This window comes from Hydra vulgaris, chromosome 08 (genome assembly GCF_038396675.1).
Source record: "Hydra vulgaris chromosome 08, alternate assembly HydraT2T_AEP".
In the NCBI taxonomy this organism is placed as follows: domain Eukaryota; kingdom Metazoa; phylum Cnidaria; class Hydrozoa; order Anthoathecata; family Hydridae; genus Hydra; species Hydra vulgaris.
This window is the reverse complement of record NC_088927.1, coordinates 12450600-12472477: the sequence shown is the minus strand read 5'-3', so window position 1 is coordinate 12472477 and position 21878 is coordinate 12450600. Positions and strand designations below refer to the sequence as shown.

Sequence of the window (21878 nt, the reverse complement as noted above, 5' to 3'; positions counted from 1 at the left end):
TGGACATTTTTTGCTACAAGCCATGGTAAGTCACTATGTGATGGTATTGGTGGCACTGTAAAACGATTAACTACAAATGCAAGTCTACAAAGGCCCATAAATGACCAGATATTGAATTGTAACAAAATGTTTGACTACTGTACTAACAATATTAAAGGGATTATTTTTTTTAAGATTGAAAAAGAAAGACTGACAGAATTGCGCACCACTTTGAAAACACGTTTTGAGCTAAGTAAAACAATTCCTGGAACTAGGAGCTATCGTCAATTTAAACCAGAATCTATAGATACTATTAGCTTTAAACAAACAAGTGAAGATGTTCATATAACAGGCATTTTTCTTTTTCTGGAATTCAAAGTTCTCAAAATGATCAGCAAAATAACATTGATGCCTTGAAATTGGGTGAATTCATTATGTGTAAATATAATGCGTTTGATTGTATTGGTATGATCAATGAAATTGATAATATAGAGAAAGATGTTATGGTAACGCTCATGCACCCGCACGGTCCTTTTAATAAACTTTTCTGGCCATCTAGAGTAGATGAGTGTTGGGTGAAAACTACCAACATAACTTGTATAATTGATGCACCTGTAACAACAAATGGACATTTTTATACTTTGACCGTCAATGCATCTAAGCTAATCTTAACATTATATTGACTTTCTTTTTTTTGTATTTTATTTTGTAAATAATGAAGTAAAACAGAACAAGTATAAAGCAATAACAACTTTTGAATACAATATTTTCAAAGTTATCTTAAATTTAAGACACATTTATGTGTTTTAAAAAAAAAAAAAATTTTTTGAGAAAAAAAGTGGGGCATGGTCCCAGGTGCCCCAGCCCCATGAACCATCTGGTTGTCTGATCTGAAACAATTTTAACGCATGTTCATCAGGACTACACAAATGCTGAAAGTTTCAGAGCTGCAGCTTATCTGGAAGATAGTGAAAAATTCATCTCAAGATTCTGCTCAAAAAAGTGGGGCACATGCCCCCAGCCCATTCCCCTAGTTTCTTGGGCTCTTTTTTAATTCTTTCTCTCGTTTATTGACACTAAAAAAATACAGAAATTTTCATAGTTCTAGCTAGTCTGAAAGGTAGTGGAAAATGTATTGCAAGATTCCGCTACAAAAAAGTGGGGCCTGTGCCCCCTTATCCATATATGGAAATCCATATACTTGCAGATCAAAATTCTTATGTTTTCTGAAAGATCATAAAATTTAGAATAATGTGTAAAATATTTTTTTTTAATATCATCAAGGCCACGTGGGTTTCTTGAGCATCAATTTTTGATGTTTGCCTAAAATTGCCTAAATTGGTTTAAATTGATAATTACAGGTACTTAAAAATATTTTTTTATATTTTTGATTATTTCATTAGATTCTTCAACCCTGAAAATAGTCAGGTACAAATTTTTAAATCAAAATATCAAATATTTTTTAAGCTATGTGAACCTTTAAACAAAGGTCTCAATTCTGAGAGGACAAGAGGGGCCTGGCCAAGATCAGTTGAAAGTAAAATGATCATATTTCAGGATCCTCTTGGAGCTAGAAGCTAAAATTTTCAAGAATTTCTTGTTTTACTAAGTACTCTCAACTGTATAAAAATCAGCAAAATCTGAGACGTATGGTGACATTTTTGAAATTTTCTGGCTCAATTGACATGGAATTACCCTTGTGTCTCGTCGCTAAACGTTACCTGGCGCCATTTGGTTATTGACCAGTGTCTGTGAGCTCTACAAAATGCGATCCTATCACGGATGTTCTTTAAAGACAGTCGCGGTTTGAGGGTTGGACGACGAGAACGTAGACCTGCATCTTTCAATAAACGTCTTCTAATTGTTCGAGTGCTGACTGTAACGCCATTAGGTAGATCTGCCCTGATTTGTGTGCTGGATATTGTTGGATCTCTCACAGCAGCCCTGCGTATCATATTGTCTGTTTGTTTGCTAGTAATTCTAGCTTTACCAAAACGTTTTCTGGGCGCAGTGGATCCGGTGTCTTTGATTAGTTGTATAATATCATGAACAGTAGATTTTGGCATTCGCAATTTTGCTATTATCTGACGCTCACTTGCACCATCCTCCCATAAAAGTTTAATATTAGCACGAAGACCTTCCTTCGTAGTCATAATTAAATTGTGACAGTTAAATGATAATCCATACCCTACAATGAGATATATAGCTTAATAAATTTTACAGTGCAATAAAATAAACGCTAATGTGATTGGCTAAAAGCTAATTAACTAATCATTGATGTCAAGGAAGAAAATAAATTGAATATTCGCATGCATAGACTGTTTTTCTTTATATTCAGCTGTGGTCGGATTTCAATGGCCATAACTGTATAGTCAAAAATACAATGACAAACGTTTGAATAAAACTGAATTCATGCCATGAAACTAAAATTATCAATGGTGTCTTTATTAGTTTTGTCCAAAGCGTAATACAATTGTGCGCAGTAAATAACAATGATGATGAGTTACCATATCCGATTTATGTATTTGTAGAAAACAGCTATGAAAATTAAAGCCTGGAAAAAACAGTTACTAGTCTACTAGTAAACTAGTGACTAGTCTACAAAAGAAAGTGTTAACAACAAAAAAGATCTCACGAAAAAGCAACATTTCTTAACTATTTGTGTCTTTACCTTGAATCATTGTAATCACTTCTAATTTAAGAACAGTGTTTAAAAAAGTAGCATGACCCTGTTTTCTTAAACCAGGGTTTAAATCTCAAAAAAATCTTTAAAGTCTACTTTGTTCTAAAAATAAACCTACACTTTCAGTTAATTCCTATTGGGTTTATAAACTAAAGTGCTCTTGGGGCAAATGTTGGTGAAACAGGACTAAAGATATAGACTCAGATATGCCCATATCAAACAAGTGCACAACAAGCCAAAGGAGAAAATTCAGCAGTAAAACATTTCAAAATTTGTCAGGAATATTTCCACTGAAATTTAAAATTTTCAAAACTATTTTAATGGAATTAAAAAAGGGAAACTGGATAAGCAATAATGCAGACAAAAACTTATTTAAAAAAATAGAATTTTAGATCCCATAAAAATTGAAGAAAATTTATTGCTCCACTTTTTATGGATTTATTAGCATTTATTAACAAATTGTTAAACTAAAAAAAGCAACCATTTGAAACATTAAATAAATATTATAAAAGTTAGGCATGATTATAGATATATATTTAAAAAAATAGAATTTTATGGGATCTAAAATTCTATTTTTTTAAATAAGTTATTTAAAAAAATTCTGATTTTTTTAAATAACTTATTTAAAAAAATAGAATTTTAGATCCCATAAAAATCGAAGAAAATTTATTGCTCCACTTTTTATGGATTTATTAGCATTTATTAATAAATTGTTAAACTAAAAAAAGCAACCATTTGAAACATTAAACAAATATTATAAAAGTTAGGCATGATTATAGATAGAAGTTCAAGTAAAAAAATTTTTTTGAGCATAAATACTATTTTTTTAAAAACACTCAGAATTTACACATTTAAAAAGAATAAATTTTTTTTTTAAAGAACATGCAAATCTATCACTTCTTGCTAGTGGAAGGTTTGAAAAACTTTAAAGACTTTTTTCTTTTTCAAAAAGGGTTTGAAAACTTTTTGCACAATGCTAAATTTCAAGGAGAGCAAGACCTAGCAAATGTTGAGGCTGTCTCAAAATTAATACTAATAGTTTCATAATTTATTAAAGATATAGAAAAAGCTATTGACTCAAACCGTTTTTAAATAGCAAACACCAAGTTAAAAACAAAGACAGCGTTACCCTTTACATGTGAAGTAATCTTTTGAGGAATTGTCTAGTAAATCAATGATAATAAATCATACCTTCAATCCCATAGGAATGGAAAACCTACCTTGAACCCCAGAACGATTAAAAAAGTCCAACCTACAAGTCTTTTTGTAAGCGAATGAAATAACTAAATGACAAAAGATTTGTTTGAAAGTTAGTTAAAAAAATATTTTATTCCAAAAGTAAAAGAGTTATGAAAAAAAAAGATTTGAGCTTTAAAGTTTTTTTGCTTATTGATAAGTAGGTCAAAACAGTTAAATCATTTAAAGTAAAAACTTCACTTTAAGATGTGTGCACTCCAAATTGTATATCACTGATATAACTATCATATCAAGAAATCAATTAAGACTTAGAATTGCTGTAGTATGCAGTATATACTACATTCATCAGGAAAACAAAAGCAGATTAAACTTACTCAAGCTTGGAAAAAAAATTATTTTAAATTGTGCTACAAATATAGATTCAGCATGCAAGGAAATAAAATAGTCTTCACTTCATGCATGTAACCTTTGTTACTGCAAATGATTTAGAGAAAAAACAATGTTCTATTTGATTAAGCATATTGCAACAGAATAATATTAGTTGCTTTTAAAGGCATGGCTTTTCATATACGAATATTAATGATGTACAGGAACTATTTGAAGTACAAATTTTAAATTGAAATTGAAAAAATAATGTTATTTCGGCTTGTTATTTGTTGTTTGTTTAAATCTAATTGATCTGCAAGAAGTAACAGTTACAGCTGATTAAAATGTCTTTTAAAAATCCTTCATTAGTAATTAGTGGGAAATTTAAAAGAATTCTCTAGCACCTTAAGAAAATTATTAATAACTTGTGACAAGAAGTTTAAATGATAAGAGTAAGGATAAAAATTAAATCTTTTATTAAATGTTTGATAAATTTCTTTTTAATTTGTGTATTGTTAATGTTAAATTTCAAACTTTTGTTTTTAATTAAAACCCGAAGTTAAACTTTTTATGTTTATTTCTAATGAAATGAAATTTCAATTATATATATATATACATATATGTACATATATATATATATATATATATATATATATATATATATATATATATATATATATATATATATATATATATATAACAAGAGTTTTGTATTATTATAATACAACACTAAATCAAACGATATATATATATATATATATATATATATATGTATATATATATATATATATATATATATATTATATATATATATATATATATATTACAGCCTAAAAATTGTCTTCAAAACAACCCATTTTGTTTTGCTTAAATTTATACTATTTCGAAGTTTCTAAACTAAGCATACACCAGGTTAGCATATCTTTTCTCCAGGAACAATATTAATACAAATGTTTTTTGATTTCCTAGCAAGTTGTATATTAATTTCTTTTTATCCTTATAAAAACAAAAGAGATAATTACTGCTTCAGTTAGTATTTTGCAAAAAAATCTAGTACATATAATAAACAATAAAGTTTAAAAAAGTTTTATTGTTAAATAATAATACTTTCTTCCTTTTTTCCATTGTGTGAACTAAATTAATCACAACAAGTTAAGTGGATTGTGGAGTTTAAGGGTGAACATTTCCATGGTGTAGGTAAACCGTTGCATTTTCATAAATTTCAATGCCAGAACAACTAACTATTAGAACTTTTTCTACTGAGTAAAGGCTAGAGATGGTGTCTCGATAAAAATACTCATCACGGGCAGATGTTAAATGCATCCGGCTAATGTCTTGTAGAAGGCCTCCTAGGCAAAGACTTAAGGGGTAAACAGATTCTATCTGTTGACAAGCCTTGCACCCCTTCTTCATCTTATAGGCTAGCGCAGATGTATTTCTAATACATTATTTACGATTTCTAAAACAGTTTACGATTATTGAATGCCGGATCTACTTCACTGAATTCATGAGTTTTGCTTGTGTCTCCATTTTTATGACAAGGCAACTCATTCTATTATCTCCTCATGAGGGTACAACTCTAAAACTCAGTTTTATGGTTCTGAGGCCGGCTGGTAGTCAGGTTTCTTAAACTATGTGGTAGCTCTCTGATTCTATCATCAGCTGAAAAATATCAAAGTATTAACAACGCATGTTGGGCATGGATGGTCCCTGTTTGTATTTTTGGTGTGCATTGCCAAGGCCACATTTGAAGCCCTTTGTTATGGCTTAGGGTTTATTAATAGTAATGAGGCAATTGCTTGGGCTATTAAACAGTGTACTGAGTAATATCTATGTTTTGAGTCATGTTCTTTAACAAATTTAAAAATGAATAAAGTACCAAAAACTATAAAACACAAAAAACCATCATCATCAATAAGTTCTCTAAACCTATCATTCACTAATACTCATGGTCTTCGAAGTAACTTTTCTTCTGTTAAGTCTTATCTCTTGCAAAGTTCACCAGACCTACTTGCTCTTTGTGAGACTAATTTGAGTTCAGCTGTCTCATCTTGCAATCTTAGTGTTGATGGTTATCTTTCTTTAATTCATAAAGACTCCAATAGTCACATGCTTGGCCTGGGCATTTACATTCGTAAGAATTCACCCATTTGTCCTGAAACTAGGTTTAAATCCGCAAACTATACTTTTATGTGCTTTCGTTTAGCACCACTTCACTCTATTACCTTTCTTTTTGTTCGATATAGCTCTCCTTCCTCTCAAGACTGCACTCTTATTGAGGTTATTTCAAACACTTATTCTCTTATCCTGAATCTAATAACTTACTTTCTGATCATCAATATAGATTTCAATCTTCTCGTTCTACAGCTGATTTGCTAACAGTAATAACTGATAAGTTTTATTGTGCATTAGTAAAAGGTGGAGAGGTTAAGGCTATCGCTCTTGACATTTCAAAAGCTTTTGATAAAATTTGGCATGCTGGTCTTCTCCATAAGCTTTCTTCTTATGGTGTTTCTGGCAGTATCTTTAAGTTTATTGAAATCTTCTTTTCTAATCGTAGTATAAAAGTTATCCTCGATGGACATCACTCTTTTACTTGTTCTGTACCTTTAGACATACATCAAGGTTCTATCCTTGGCCCTATACTCTTTTTAATTTACAATAACAATCTTTCAGATATTCTCACATTTAAGGTTGCATTTTTTGCTGATGATATTACCATTTATTCTGATGATGGTACCATTTATTTCACTCTGACTGCTTGGAGGGGGCATTTGAGCTTGAAAAGGATCTCACTTCTGCTACAGCATGGGGCTCACAGTGGCTGGTGAACTTCAATTCAGATAAAATTCAATTTTTTTCATTTATTTATTATCTTCAAGGATTAATTCTTACTTCCAATCTTTCTTGGAAACCATATATCAAATCTGTTGCAAAATTAGCGTCTGCTAAGGTTGCATCTCATTATCGAGCTTGACACTTTCTTACTTCGGATTCTATTCTTTATCTTTATAAATCTCAAATCTGGCTTTGTATGGAATACTGTTGTCATATCTGCGGCGGATCTTCTAATCATGTCCTTTTTCTTTTACAGAAGGTGCAAAAACACATTGTAAACATTGTTGGACCTGCTCTTGAAGCCAACCTCCAACCATTATCACATCATCGTAATGTTGCTTCTCTTTCTCTTTTCTACAAATACTATAATGGGCACTGCTTTAATGAGCTAGCATCTCTTGTGCCATCTAATAAAATTAATTTTCGTATTACTTGTCATTCAATTAAGTCTCATTCTTTTTCTGTGACTGTTCCTCAGTGCTCCAAAAACTCTTATTCCTCTAGTTTTTTCCCTCAAACATCAGTTCATTTCCTTCAAATAGCTTCCTTCATCTTGCTTTCCTGATTCATATAATTTGCAATCCTTTAAGTCATCTGTCAATCGTTATCTTGCTCTACAATCTTCCTATTTTCTCTTCCAATATATTCCAATTCCAATTAGTGGTTGCTTGCAGCCTTGTTGGAAGCGAATATGTTTGAAAAAAAAAAAAAAACATCATTGAGACTTGACATTTACTTGATATCATTCAATTTCGTATATGCTTGTTTGCGACAAATTTATTTATTTATTAATCCAATCTTTCTTTATTATTTATATTTTTATATTATTTTATAGTTCAGTAAGAAATAATTTTAAAATAACCCTTTATTAAACATGAAGATAATATAAAGAAAAGATCTTTAATATGAAATGCAAACAAGATTATATATTAGAACTTGAGATTCTAAAATCTTTTTTAAAAAATGCAAAAAATATATGTATATCTATATTTTTTTTCATTATTAAAAAAAAAATTTCTTTATTTTTTTTTTATAAAACTTTTAATGCAAATAAATCATATTCAAAACAGAAAACCCTTGCATTTTTTTTGCAACAAAAAAACTGCAACCATAGAAAAAAATTAGAATCAGAATCATATCTTTTAGGCATCTTAAGATATACTTCTTTTTGTATGATGCAAAAGCTTATAAAAAATGTTACACCATTTTGAAATAAAATTTTTGTATAGATGCGTCAATTTTTTAATGTTTTAGTTATCATTTTTAAGTTCCTCTTTCTTAAAAACAGTTAGGTACAAATTTTCAACACTATTAAGCAAGTATTTCATAAGTTAAAGCTAATTGTGTTATGCATTTAGCTTAAAAAATAAATGACACTGAAAAAAACAATTAAAAAAGAGGTTGGAACCGAGTATTCATATCTCTGAAACCATAAGGAGTTAGACAATTTTTTTTCGTAAAAATCATCAAAATCGTTAAAATCTAAGGTGGCATGGTGCCTAACATGAATTAAATTGAGCTGGAATGACCCTTTTAGGAATCTTCAAATCAGAAAGTATTTTACTTCAAAACAGTGAAGAATGTGGTTTACTCAGTATAGTACTCAGTATACTCAGAATGTGGTTTAATCAGTAAAGTGTTTGGTTTACTTCAATCAGTCATTCATTCAATCATTTCAATCATTACAATTAATCTTTCTACGAAAAATATTCTTTTTACTAATCACTGTTTTTTAACTGTTTAAACAAGATTGCAAGGTTTATTGAGATAATAAAATGTAGGGTAGCAAAATAATTGGTATCGCTTTCATTTGCTTATAAAAATTCTAAACTTAGATTTAGATTTTAGATTCAGTGTGTATATGCAGGCAAATATATAATAATAAATATAACAAAATATTCTTGATTTAAGACCAAAATAACTGAGAATTTGAACCTAGATTTTTAGAAACAGCTAAAATATTATATTTCTAACAATTGCCATCACAGATGAAACCAATGTTGCAACAAAGTTAATGTAGCAATGTTAATAATTAATCAATTTATAAAACATTAGGTCAACAATAAGAGAAGATACTTACAACAACAAATTTACATTGCACTCTTAGCTAAATACAGTTAAATATTACGGGTAAAAATGATTTACTTTCTGTTAAAAGAATGATCGCAGATAAATTTGATAGACATTTTGTGTCTGTAAGTCCAAGTCTTACCAAAATAATTCCTAAAGTAAATAGTTCAATTAATAACATATGTCCATTATAACTCTCAACTCAACAAATTTGAATTATCTTTTGAAGAGTTTGAGAATGCTTTTATTTTAAAGTCTAGCAAATTAGTGATGGAGTTAATGGCAACTTTATTATGACTCTTTCTGATTTTTTTAAGATATAGAATATTATGCACTGTAAGGTTTTTTTTGACATCAATAAAACAAGGAACATTTTTACAAAATCTAAAAACATAGAGGCATAAAATATTAAAAGGCAGAGACATTGCCAACATAAGTAATTATTGTTCAATTTTACTTCTTCCTGAATTCTTTGAAGTTTTAGAAAGAATTTTTCACAACAAAGTATATAATAGGGTATGTCATACTATTTTTTTCTTTCAGATTAAAATCCCTGCATTCTAAAAACTTTTATTTTTATATATTACCAAAAAAAGCATAGATTAAAATATCCAAAATGATTAAGCTACCTGAAATCATGATTTAGGATTCATTTAAATTTAAGGAAAGTTTCATACAAGAATAGCAAATTTTTACTTGTGGTTGTATATTTTTGATGACTTAAACGTTTTTTGAAATGGAAGTTCATTTGTATGGAGTGCGCAAACCAGACAGTTTAGCTTTCTTTCTAATTTAACTTCTAGGAAATATATATCTATGCCTGACCACCCTGCTATTTTTCAAAACCATTATTTTTCAAAACTTCATATATATTCTGAGCAACTACTTCAGCGTGTTCCACATGTTTGTGAACTTTTTCAGGTGTGAAATGGAAAAGATCCTTACCACCAGGCTCTTGACATACTGTATTATGTTCCTCTTCGATTGTAGCAGGATAATATTTATTCAAACCTTTAACTATTAATTGAACTTTTGTATTATCAATTCTGCCATCAAAAAAACACAATTATTAATGCTAGTCCTGCATTAAATGTCAAACCTTATAGAAAGAGGCTGAATATTTTTTGTTGAGCTCACTTAACTTTAATGTGATCTATAAATAACTAGTATCATCTTTAATTATTCCTACATCCAAGCTGCCATCACAATTGCAGCTGTTTTCTGTAAGCTTGTACCATATCGTATACTTGCTAAAGCTATGTTGGAAATACTTTCATAATTCCTTTGTCTTCATGACATTCCTGAACTTTATTTTGTCGACACATTAGATTCTGTTCAGTATTGATGTTTGTTATGCAACATTCATTAATAAATTGTTCCTCTGTTAAATTCAAATTCAAATCTCTCTTTGCGACTTCTAATTGTTTGTTGCAGTTCTTCATATGCTTTTTTTAACTATAGATAAAGTAAATGAATTTTCATTAAATAATATCTTGTAAAATACTTTAAATACAAGTAGTTTTAATTATTTATTTTTTATCTGTTATGTCTTAACATAATGGTTGTCAAAAGTTCATCTTGGATTTAATTAGTTTTTGTTAAATTTTTAGTTATATTTACTAAAAAGTCAAAACTTATTTGTAAATATAACTAAAATTAATTTTACAGTTTAATTAACTTTTATTTATTAATAATTAATTTTTTTTTTTTTTAATTTTTAAACTAATTGTTTTTCTTTTGTTAAGTAATAATTATCTCTTAACAAGTAATAACTACAATTCAGTATATCAAACAATTTGTAAGTTTAGTCATAAATCTATCTTTATTCTTTAAACTTTCATTTCCCCTAAAAACCAGGTTGGCTGCATTCTAATCACCTACCACTCTCCCAGCAATCTAATCCCATGCCAATCTCATATGTTTAATATGTATAACATGATATACAAATAAAGAATTTGCGGGGATCCATTTACATTTATCAACTTTAAGTAAACATTGTTCATTAAGTATTTTATCAGATAATTTGTTTCGTTTTTATTATTTCTTTCTTGTAAAACAGACCATATCTAAGAATATCACTTAGCGTTGGTAACTCCGATATAAGAAAATCTGTTCCAGAACCTATATATTATGAAAGCTTTGATCTGCACTTTTTTCTAGTCTTGATGATATTGCCATAATAAAAAAGCAAATTTTGCCTAAAAAAAATATACCTAATTTTAAGTCCACTTGGTGGCTTAAAATTAGGTACATTTTTTATTCAAAAATATTAGTTTTTAAATCATTTAAAAGATTAAGTGTCATAGCCCATTAAGCTCTGATAAAAGAAACTAATTTAAGTACCATTTGAAAAAATCAGCATTATTAGATTCAGGTAAGCCCCATGTCAGACTATTATTGTCACATACTAAATTGATTTATAAGATATAATAGATATAACTGTAATCTATATAAATCCATTTTTAAAAAAATGTTATTCCATTAACCTCTAGAATAGGAGCTATTAAAAACATAATAGGAGCATTGGTAATATAATTACTGGAGATAATTATAGTAATATATTATCAATGCCTCTCTATCAAAAAAACTTTAAACAGTGTCTTTAATTTTAACAACTCTGTTAAAAAAAATCATTCCTAATAGAAAGATTTATTTTTAACTACTTAAGAAAATGTTTTTATTTTCAATATTATTAATTAAATTTTTTGTTATTTTCTAAATATAGCATATGTTAGTGGTGCATTGATAGAGCACTCACTCTATCCTTCAACAAATTATCAGCTGAGTTCAATACTCATATCCTCATGTTGTTCCTTGAAGTATAAAAATTTTAATCAGAAAACATTATCGTTCAAGATTTAAGTTTAGAGGATCTTAAAAAGATAGGGTTAAAAGGAGGAGGGGGATAATTTACCAAGCGGTAAAAAATATAGCTAAATAAAAAGTAAAAATAAAAGTATTTGTAAATTAAAATACTTTAAATGATGCCATTTTTCAGCAGAAATTTGAATGTCCCTCAAAAGTCGCAGATTTTTGTATGAATCTGTGTTGTCAAAAAATGCTTTAATAAAGTCATTTAAGTGTTTTTCAACAGCATAACATAATAGCAGAATAATGGTGCTTTTGGAACTTTCTGGCTTTTTTAGTGCACCAATCAAACATTCTTTTGCATTAAGAGGTTTGCGAAGCATTATTAATCCTATTACAGCAAAGTTGTTGTCTTCTACTGCTAACTTAAGACATTCATCATAACAATCAGGATTAAGTCTCTCAGAACCAACTGTTTTCACATATTCTTTAAAATCATCATTGCGCCTTTCCTTTAAACATGTTAGAATATCTATTGAAAATATAAAAGTTTATTTTAAAAATTTGTTCAAATATTTTTGAATAGGAAACACACACTAAAGACTTTTCAACTTAAGACTTGACAACACAATTTTTGATTCACTGTGAGTATGATTCAAAAACTGAGTAAATAATAGATATTAAATTTTTTTTATATTGATTTCAGGAAAAACACAAAACGAAAAAAAAAAAATATTTACAAATATCATAACTATTTTATAGATTTTCTAACAATAAGAAAAATGTAATAAACATAAAGAATATCATATTTTAACAATTTATTTAACAGTTATTAGATTCAAAAATCTGAAATTATTATTTATGACTTATAGTAATGAAAATATACAACAAATTTATACAAATTACAAACTATAGATATAATAATATAAACTATACTTAAAAATTATATAAAACTACTTTTGTAATTTATATATATATATATATATATATATATATATATATATATATATATATATATATATATATATATATATATATATATATATATATATATATATATATATATCAACCCTCGGAATTAGGAAAAATGAAATCCTTAAACTGTTAGAGGTTGGCAAAAATTATATATATATATATATATATATATATATATATATATATATATATATATATATATATATATATATATATATATATATATATATATATATATATTTATACAATAATATTATATATACATATTAGGGATATGACTTTTGACTTTTTGAAAAAAAAATAATTTCCTGTGATTTATGACACAGGAAAATATTTTTTTCACAATTAAAATTACGAATCATCATTTATTTAATCTTGTTACTGCTATTACTAATACATATGGCTTTGCTGAAAATCATCTAAAACTTGTATAGATTAGAAGTGTTTAGAACTTTAGAACATTTTGGAAAATTCCAGAATATTTCAGACAACTTTATAAAATTCTGGAACAATTTAAAACATTCTGGAACAATTAAGAGTATTCTAGAACAATTTAGAACATTCTGGAATAATTTAGAATATTATAGAACAATTTAGACTGTGTATATATAGCTGCTTATCTAATTTTATAGTTATTACAGAAGCAACACATGGCAACGTATAAGCCTAGCGATAGTAGCATTCAGAACAACAAGGATGTCTGGACCAATATTCTGGTAAAATTTGAAGACTCTCATAAAAGAAGAATGGTCCTTTGAAAGAATATTCACTGGAAGAAAAGTGCAGAATGCCTCTCCAAAAGCAAATTATCGAACGCTACTGTTTCCTTGGACCAGAAATCAAAGGAAGAAAGGAGCAAATAGCGGAAATTTCCAAAGAAGTCACCAAATTGTGGGTGAATAAATTGAATTTTCCTCATGTATCTGATCAAGTTATACGAGCAAAGCTTGATAAAATACTGAAATATTATAATAAATGTGTCAAGCGAGGAAGTTACGAACCTCTTGATGAAATTTTTGATATTACTAAAATTGATGGAGCATTGTTATCTTCCAAAAACAAGCTATTGTACCATCTCCAAGTGGAAAGCAAAGGAACAGTGGGATACTGTACAGGCCAAGCAGCCAGTAAAGAAACAATCCATCCCTCTAAAAGACAAAAACAATTAGAAACAATTAGAAGGAGAAACGAGGGAGAAAACTATAAGTTAACTTTATAGACAATACTTTTGGTAAAATTTTTTTTGCTGAAGTCAAAGTATGTTTAATTAAACAGTAGAGTTTATATATTGTTAAATAATATAACAATACTAACAATGTAAATAATACTAACAAAAGCATATTCGTTATAAAGTACAGCACTAATTAATTAAAATTAAAAACCTTAGTGCAAGAGAGTCAGCCATTTATTTCTCCTATCTGAAAGTTAAATTCAGCATGACGTTTTCTATTAAATTCCTCCTGGTTAAGTCCTGGTTAAGTCCTTCACGACCTGGTTTTTACTGATGTAACAAACGCATTTCTACAAATATACATTAGTACATATATTAATTATATTATATATATGTCATAATATCTTACACCAATGATAACTTATTAAATAAAAAGCATGAGCTAGTATCTAAATGTGGACACAAAACTTCTTCTTTCAAAATTGGATATGGGCGATTAAGCAGCTGTTTTTAAATTTTCCTTTTTTTCATATCTTTTCGTTGTTTGTAGTTTTGACAACGGAGCACTCTCCACTGTAACTTTATATATTCTAACAATTTTGATGTTTCTTGATTTGTATTACATGGCTGATGATTTTAGGCATAAAACTATTAGAACCATAAAAAGTTGTATTTTCTTTGTTTATAAATTTATATATATATATATATATATATATATATATATATATATATATATATATATATATATATATATATATATATATATATATATATATATATATATATATATATATATATATATATATATATATATATATATATATATATATAATGCTCTATTAGATTATATAAATAAATCCTATTTATAATTTTATTATATATAATATTACATAAGAAAGTTATAATATAATTTATTTATATTTATACTAAAAAAGTGTGAAAAAACTGAATATAATATAAAAATATAGTTCAGCTCTATTATATATTTCATACATACTTAAAAATAAAAATAAAAAACTTTTTTTTGTCAAAGCTTTTGCATAAACAAACTTAAATTTAATTGCTTGTAAAATTAAAAAAATTCATTTATAACATTTATAACAATGTATCTTTATTTATATAACATTATTTATATAACAAATAGTTTATTAGTAGGTTTATTATTATAACATTATTTATATAACAAATAGATACAAAAAAATAGATAATAATGTAAATCATATTACAAGAGTTATGTGTGAATAAATTATTAGTTTAAAGATACTTTTATTAAATAAATTTATTCTAGATAACTTGAACCTCCAAGGGACCAAGGAAAATGGTTTGACTAAAGCAATTTTGTCAAACCAAAGAAAGATAAGAGACATTAGTTGGAGTTAAGGCAACTATTCTTTAGTGCTTAAGTATAAACACGAAATATACAACATTATAAAAGCTAATAAAAGTTTAAAAAAGGTTTCAGTGAAAGAAGTTGCATATTGTATTCATGATGTACTGAGTATACAGCATGAATAGATAACATTGAAAAAAGTTTTTTATATAGCATTATTTTAGGTCAGATACCAATTCTTTTCAAATCTGAATAAATAACGAATTTTATTCCGATCTAAATGCAACAAAAAAATAAATAAAATATTAGGCTATGTTTATATAGAACCACATTTTAAAATAAAATTTAGCCAAGTAATTTTTATTTTTTTATTTCCCATTCAAATAGTTCAAGTTAACCGAAGGAATTTGCTGAAAGGGGATGAAAAAAGTTAACAGGTGTTTGACTTACCGGGAACTAACTGTAGTAAACTTTAAGTTGGGTTTATTATTAGCTTTCTTACTAGCTTTGTAATTTTTTAACAAGAATTTACTTTTGTAATGGCACTTCAATATAATATTGGTTCATTTATAAAGAAATTCTTTAGGTGGATGGATACAATATTTCTTTAAGGTATATATTAGAAATTTCACATTTCTCCTATAAACATAGTGGGACTTAAAGAAATATTTAAAAGATAAAGTGCAGATTTTTAGCACAATACTACCAGGGACGTGATGGGGATCAAACTTCTCACTTATAAAGCAAGGGCTCTACCACTATACCACTACCACACTGTTTTGTCAAATTTATTTTTCAAATAATTTTGACAAAACTGAATTGCTTTCATTTCAAAGTTTCAAAATGTTTTTCTCAAGCTCCTAATATAAAACTCATATCAACAAACTTGATGTACAAAAAAATTGTTGCAGTAGACAACGTTCACCCTAAAGTTCTCAAAATGTGTTCTAAATCACTCTGCAAGCTTATCAATATTTTTTAACAAGTCTTACGAATCAAGCGTTTTTCTAGAAGTAAACTAGAACCATCTAATTATCGCCCAATTTCACTAACTTCAGTTGTATGAGATAATAATATATGTTGTAGTGCACAATTTGATAATAAAACAACATGGTTTCGTTAATAATAAAAGTTGCACTAGTAACTTGCTTGAATCAATTGATTTTACAACAAAGACAGATGAGTTGTTGTTAGATTTTTCAAAAGCATTCAATTTTATTGCTAAGGTAGTAAATCTCGATTGACTCGAGATTAGAAACAAATTATGGTGGTGTAAAAGTTTTCTAAGTGAAAGATTTCAAAGAGCAAAATTTGGAGAATTTGTGTCAGAATGGGAGAAAATAGATAGTAAAGACCCTTGAGCCTCATTTTAGGTCCACTACTCTTTTTTATATGTATAAATGATTTATTAATTAGAATTAAAAATGAAGGCAAACTATTTGCTGATGCTAAACTTTTAGAAGTCATTAAATCAGAATTAGATAACATAATTTACAAATTGATCTTAATATTTAAGAGTTAATAAAAGAATAGACAAATGACTGGCAGATAAAAAACATAAAAAAATGTGAAGTTATGCATTTCCAAAATAACAACCCTAAATACAAATACAAAATTGATGAAACTATACTAGAAGAAGTAAAAGTCAAAAAGATCTTGATATTTTTATATCGAATGATATTGATTGGGGAGGTGGATTAACAAAAAAAAAAGTGAAAAAAAAACAAATGGGAAGAATTATATAGATAAAAGTATTATCAGCTTATTATAAAAGTAATTAGATTGTCCCCATTTTGAGTATGGGGCTGTTATTTGGAGCCCCCATCGGAAAGGAGAAATTGATAGACTTGAAAAAGTTCAAAATACCCTTAGAATTAGAAATCAGGAGAAGGTGGAGTGATTTACTCCAAATGTTCAAACTAATGAAACGAATTCCTAAAATAAATTTGCACAACCGAATTGAATATTTTAATACTAATGATTGAGCAAGAGGCTACAAAATTAAAAATATATAAAGAGACAATAAAAATATATAAAGAGACAATAAAAACACACAATAACTGCAAGTTTAAAAGAAAGCGGAATAGTATCAAAAAAAAATTGCTTAAAAAATGTTTATACAGAATAATATCGAAATTTGGATTTAGAAATAGTATCCAAAAACTAGCAAAGAGGTAGAACATGCGAGGAGTGTTGCTACATTGACTGACAAATAGGTAGAACATGCAAGGGTGCTGCTACATCAACTGAGGTTTTGGATTGGGCAGATAGTCTATCAATTAAAAAAAAATTGAATCATAATCATATTTTTAAGTCCCTTTTCGAACTTATTCTCTTTTGAGCTATTTCGATCTTATTCTGCTTTTTGTATTTTAGATACAATTCCTTTTTTTACAATTTCGGTTTTATTCTCTATTTTGATATTATTCCAGAAAGTTCCTTTTTAGTCTTATTCAGTTTCGTTGCTTTCAATCATGTTACTGCTACCCCAAGTTTAACACAATCAGACAATTTTTTTTCTAATAGAGTTGTTAAAGACTCGAATGTACTAACACAAGAGTCAAAAAACATAAATTAATTTTCAAATCATTCTTTGCAATGGCATCACAAATGGAGGAAGCATTTTTTTTTTACAGTGAAAAGGTGAAATATATATAAGAGCAAAACAAAAAACAAATAAAAATTGTTTCGAATAGAAGATTTGAAAAACAAAAAAAAAATAAAGTGAAAACAATAAAAATATTAAAGAATAAAACTTGAAGAAAAAATTTAATAAACAGAAAAACTAAGCGCAAAGTTCTAAGAATAAAAATGTTTGTGATATATTAAAAATAAAAAACTTTAATAAGTTATTAAAAGAAAACAAAACTAACATTTTTCAAATTTCATTAACTTATGTTGTTTGGATTGTTTATACTGTTGTGAAATTTTGTGCATTGTTTATATTAACGTGTACATTTGTGTATTGCTTTTGTTGACTTTTCTTTTTTTGTAGTCTTGTTGCTAATTATGCAAATTAGCAAAATATGCAAATTATGCAAATAATTATAATTAGCAAAAGAATTATTTTTATTATTGTTGCTTTATATGTTTGTTGCTATTATTCAAGTTACTTTTTGTCTCATCATAATATTTGAATATGTCAAACATTGTGTTATCTCATTCATATGTTATCTCTCATGTCAGTTTATTCACTTTTTCTCTTTTTTGTGTTATTTGTCTTTTTGTGATACCTTGCTTTTTTAAATATTATTTTACGTTTTTTTATTTCGTTTTATTTTCTTTTGGTCGCTATCTAAACCACTTTTTTTTGTGTAACTTGTTTATTTTATTAAATTCACTCCAATGATTAGTTTTTAACTACAAGTTTTTAAATACAAGTGAAACCAAAACAAACCTAATTTTGTAAAATTATAATTAAATAATAATAATTAAAATAAATAATTATTCCTTTCTTCCAGGTCTTAAAAGAGTTTGGTTTGAGAAACAAATAAACAAATGTATGTGTTGTAAGATGTATTCTGTTGTGGTATTGTTCTTTCACTTAAAAAGATATTATTGTTAAATTGTTATATTATGATTATTGTTTCTAAACTTTAAAAAAATGAATGGTACCCATTGACAGCCTTATTATTAGCTACAAACAAACATTATATATACATTTATGTATGATACATTAACATTATACATACATACATTTATGATGAGGTAACTCAAGTTGGAGATAGTAGTCTTAGATTAAGAGGAAAACCAGAAATAAATCCTACTGCTGAACAGCTGTCAAACTATATAAAATGAAACTTAAGTGTAGCTGAGCCTCCAACTATCTGTACTTTTACTTCATAATGCCATAATCAGAGAGTTTATTAACTGTCCTTTAGAAGATCCTGACTCGACTTCTCATACACAGGCGGTTGAAAGAGGCGTCAAGTTTGGTAGCTGAAAATGCAAGCCATGTTTGCATAAATGAGCAAAGATAATCATTTATACATGCTCAGCAAGTACATATGATTCATTCAAAAAATCAGCTGCAAAAATGACATTTTTTTTTTTTTTTTTTATAATTCACCTCCCCAAAGCCGAGAAGGCCACTACAGATGAGGAGGCTACTTGTGGTTATCACCCTCTCTCAACTTTATAACTCCGAAACACGAACCTTGACGAACCAGGCCGTTGCGCGGAGAAACAAGTTGAGCGCGGTACTACCAGGGACGTGGTGGGAATCGAACTCGGAACCTCTCGCTTATGAAGCGAGCGCTCTACCACTACACCACTACAGCATACATGACAATCCTTGAAAAGCTGCAGGGGAAGTAACTAAAGACTTTGGAAAATGTTACATTATCTCGGGTTTTACTGTTATTTATTTACTTTTAAAAGAAAGGGGGAGTTTTTTTAAAATGATCAACACCTAAAACGACCAAAAATTTGAAATAATCAAATCAAAATTTACCGAGCCTGAACTTATTAGAAGTTTGCTTTTTAAATTTTCCTGTATTTAACTAATAGTAAAAATACATATTCTTTTTTTATTTAAAAAAAAAACTTTTTTTTTTTGAATTATTTGATTTTTAAGCATGTTTTCACCACATTTGGGCATTTTAGATGTATTTTAAGAGCCTGTTTATTTTTATGTTTTATCATTTTATATAAATGTTTATTTTTATGTTTTATCATTGTATTCATTTTATTGAAAAAACATTGGAAATAAATGTTGGGGAAATCGCATCATTTTTGGAAACCAAGTCAATATTAAAATTGCAATGTCTTTAGTATTTTAGCTTGTTCAATATTTCAAAAATTTTGAATAGACCAAAACTTTGAGTGTGAACTCTTCTTTGTAAAATGCCAAAAGAAGCAGAAAAATATATAGAAAAAAAAAATAGGACCCATGGTTTGAAACTTTATTAAATTTGAGTAATTTGATAAGGGATAAACCATTTAAATCTGCTTTAGGTGTGCTGTGCTTATTATATTAAAAATAAAAAAAAATTAAATTAAAATAATAAGATCCTAAAACTCTGTTAATTTTATTTGGGGAACGTTTGACCCTGGGGAACATTTGAATTTTTCAAAAATTTTCTGACCTAATAAAAGTCATGGAACTGCTATAAATGTTTGTTTTTATATAACACCTGCAGGGTACATTCCAACTACATAGCCATGGAACATTTTACCAGTGGTTAATAGATCATTGCATTTCTAAGTCATATTGTTGTTGTGAGGTTGCTGTTGCTGTTGCCTTATCTGGGGTAGATCTTCTAATGATGCCCTTTCTGTTTTAGACAAAGTGCAAAAACTTTTGCATTGTAAACTATGTTTACAATGCGTTTTTGCACCTTGTCTAAAACAGAAAACCTCCAACCATTATCACATCATCATAATGTTGCTTCACTTTCTCTTTTTTAAAAATACTATAATGGGCACTGCTCTAAAGAGCTAGTGTCACTTGTGCCATCTACTAAAATTAATTTTCCTATTACTCGTCATTCAATTAAGTCTCATTCTTTTTCTGTGACTGTTCCTCAGTGCTCCAAAAACTCTTATTCTTCTAGTTTTTTTCCTCGAACATCAGTTCTTTTCCTTCTATTAGCTTTCTTCATCTTGCTTTCCCGATTTATATAGTTTGCGATTCTTTAAGTCATCTGTCAATCGTTATCTTGCTCTACAATCTTCATCTTTTCTCTTCCAGTAACTTCCATCTCTAATTAGTGTTTGCTTGCAGCCTTGTTGGAAGCGAAGATATTTCAAAAAAAAAATGTAGTAAAAAATCAGAATTGTTTTCTACTGTGCTTCAACACATAGTTAACCACACCAACTTTATAATTGAAAGATAAATACTACTTTTATTAACCATTCATGAATCTTATTGCTAAGTGTTAAGTAAGTAAGTCAGTTTCTTTTTGTAAAGAGAATAAAGTTTGTTTGCTAAGCTTCCTCCTTATACTTCCCACTACATGCAACCCATTGATGTTGGGGTATTTTTTCTTTATTTATTTCTTAAATACAATTTAATAAATTGCATTGTAAAATAGTTACAAGTATTTTTTTTTAAATAAAATTCAATTGTACAACAAAACATATAAAAATAAAACATTTATTAAAAAAAGTTTATTATTTTACAAATGATCAAACAATCAAAACTAACCCTCAAAAAGGTAATTGAAACTACTCTTGAAGTGGGTTACAATCAACCACCTTAAAGTTAACTACCAAAACAGTTAAAGAACTCAAAAGAATCAAGATTTTAAATACATTTTTTTTTTGGCTAAAGTCCATTAATTACAATGCTGCCAAAGTTTATTCATTTCTGGCAATACATAATTTAGAAATAAACAAAAGCATACTAAGTGGTTTTTATATATATCCATATGTGTATGTATGTATGTATGTATGTATGTATGTATGTATGTATGTATGTATGTATGTATGTATGTATGTATGTATGTATGCATGTATGT

General features: G+C 27.7%; 1 protein-coding gene across 2 annotated transcripts in view; it reads right to left on the bottom strand.

The window, feature by feature from the left end:
* The window catches only part of LOC105845161 (leucine-rich repeat serine/threonine-protein kinase 2), a 129451-nt gene that overhangs the window by 101861 nt on the left and 5712 nt on the right, over positions 1-21878 (bottom strand). For both annotated transcript variants that reach the window (XM_065803105.1, XM_065803106.1), the window contains exon 3: positions 12110-12473. In XM_065803105.1, coding sequence (XP_065659177.1) covers positions 12110-12473 — 364 coding nt within the window. The remainder of the gene's footprint in view (positions 1-12109; positions 12474-21878) is intronic.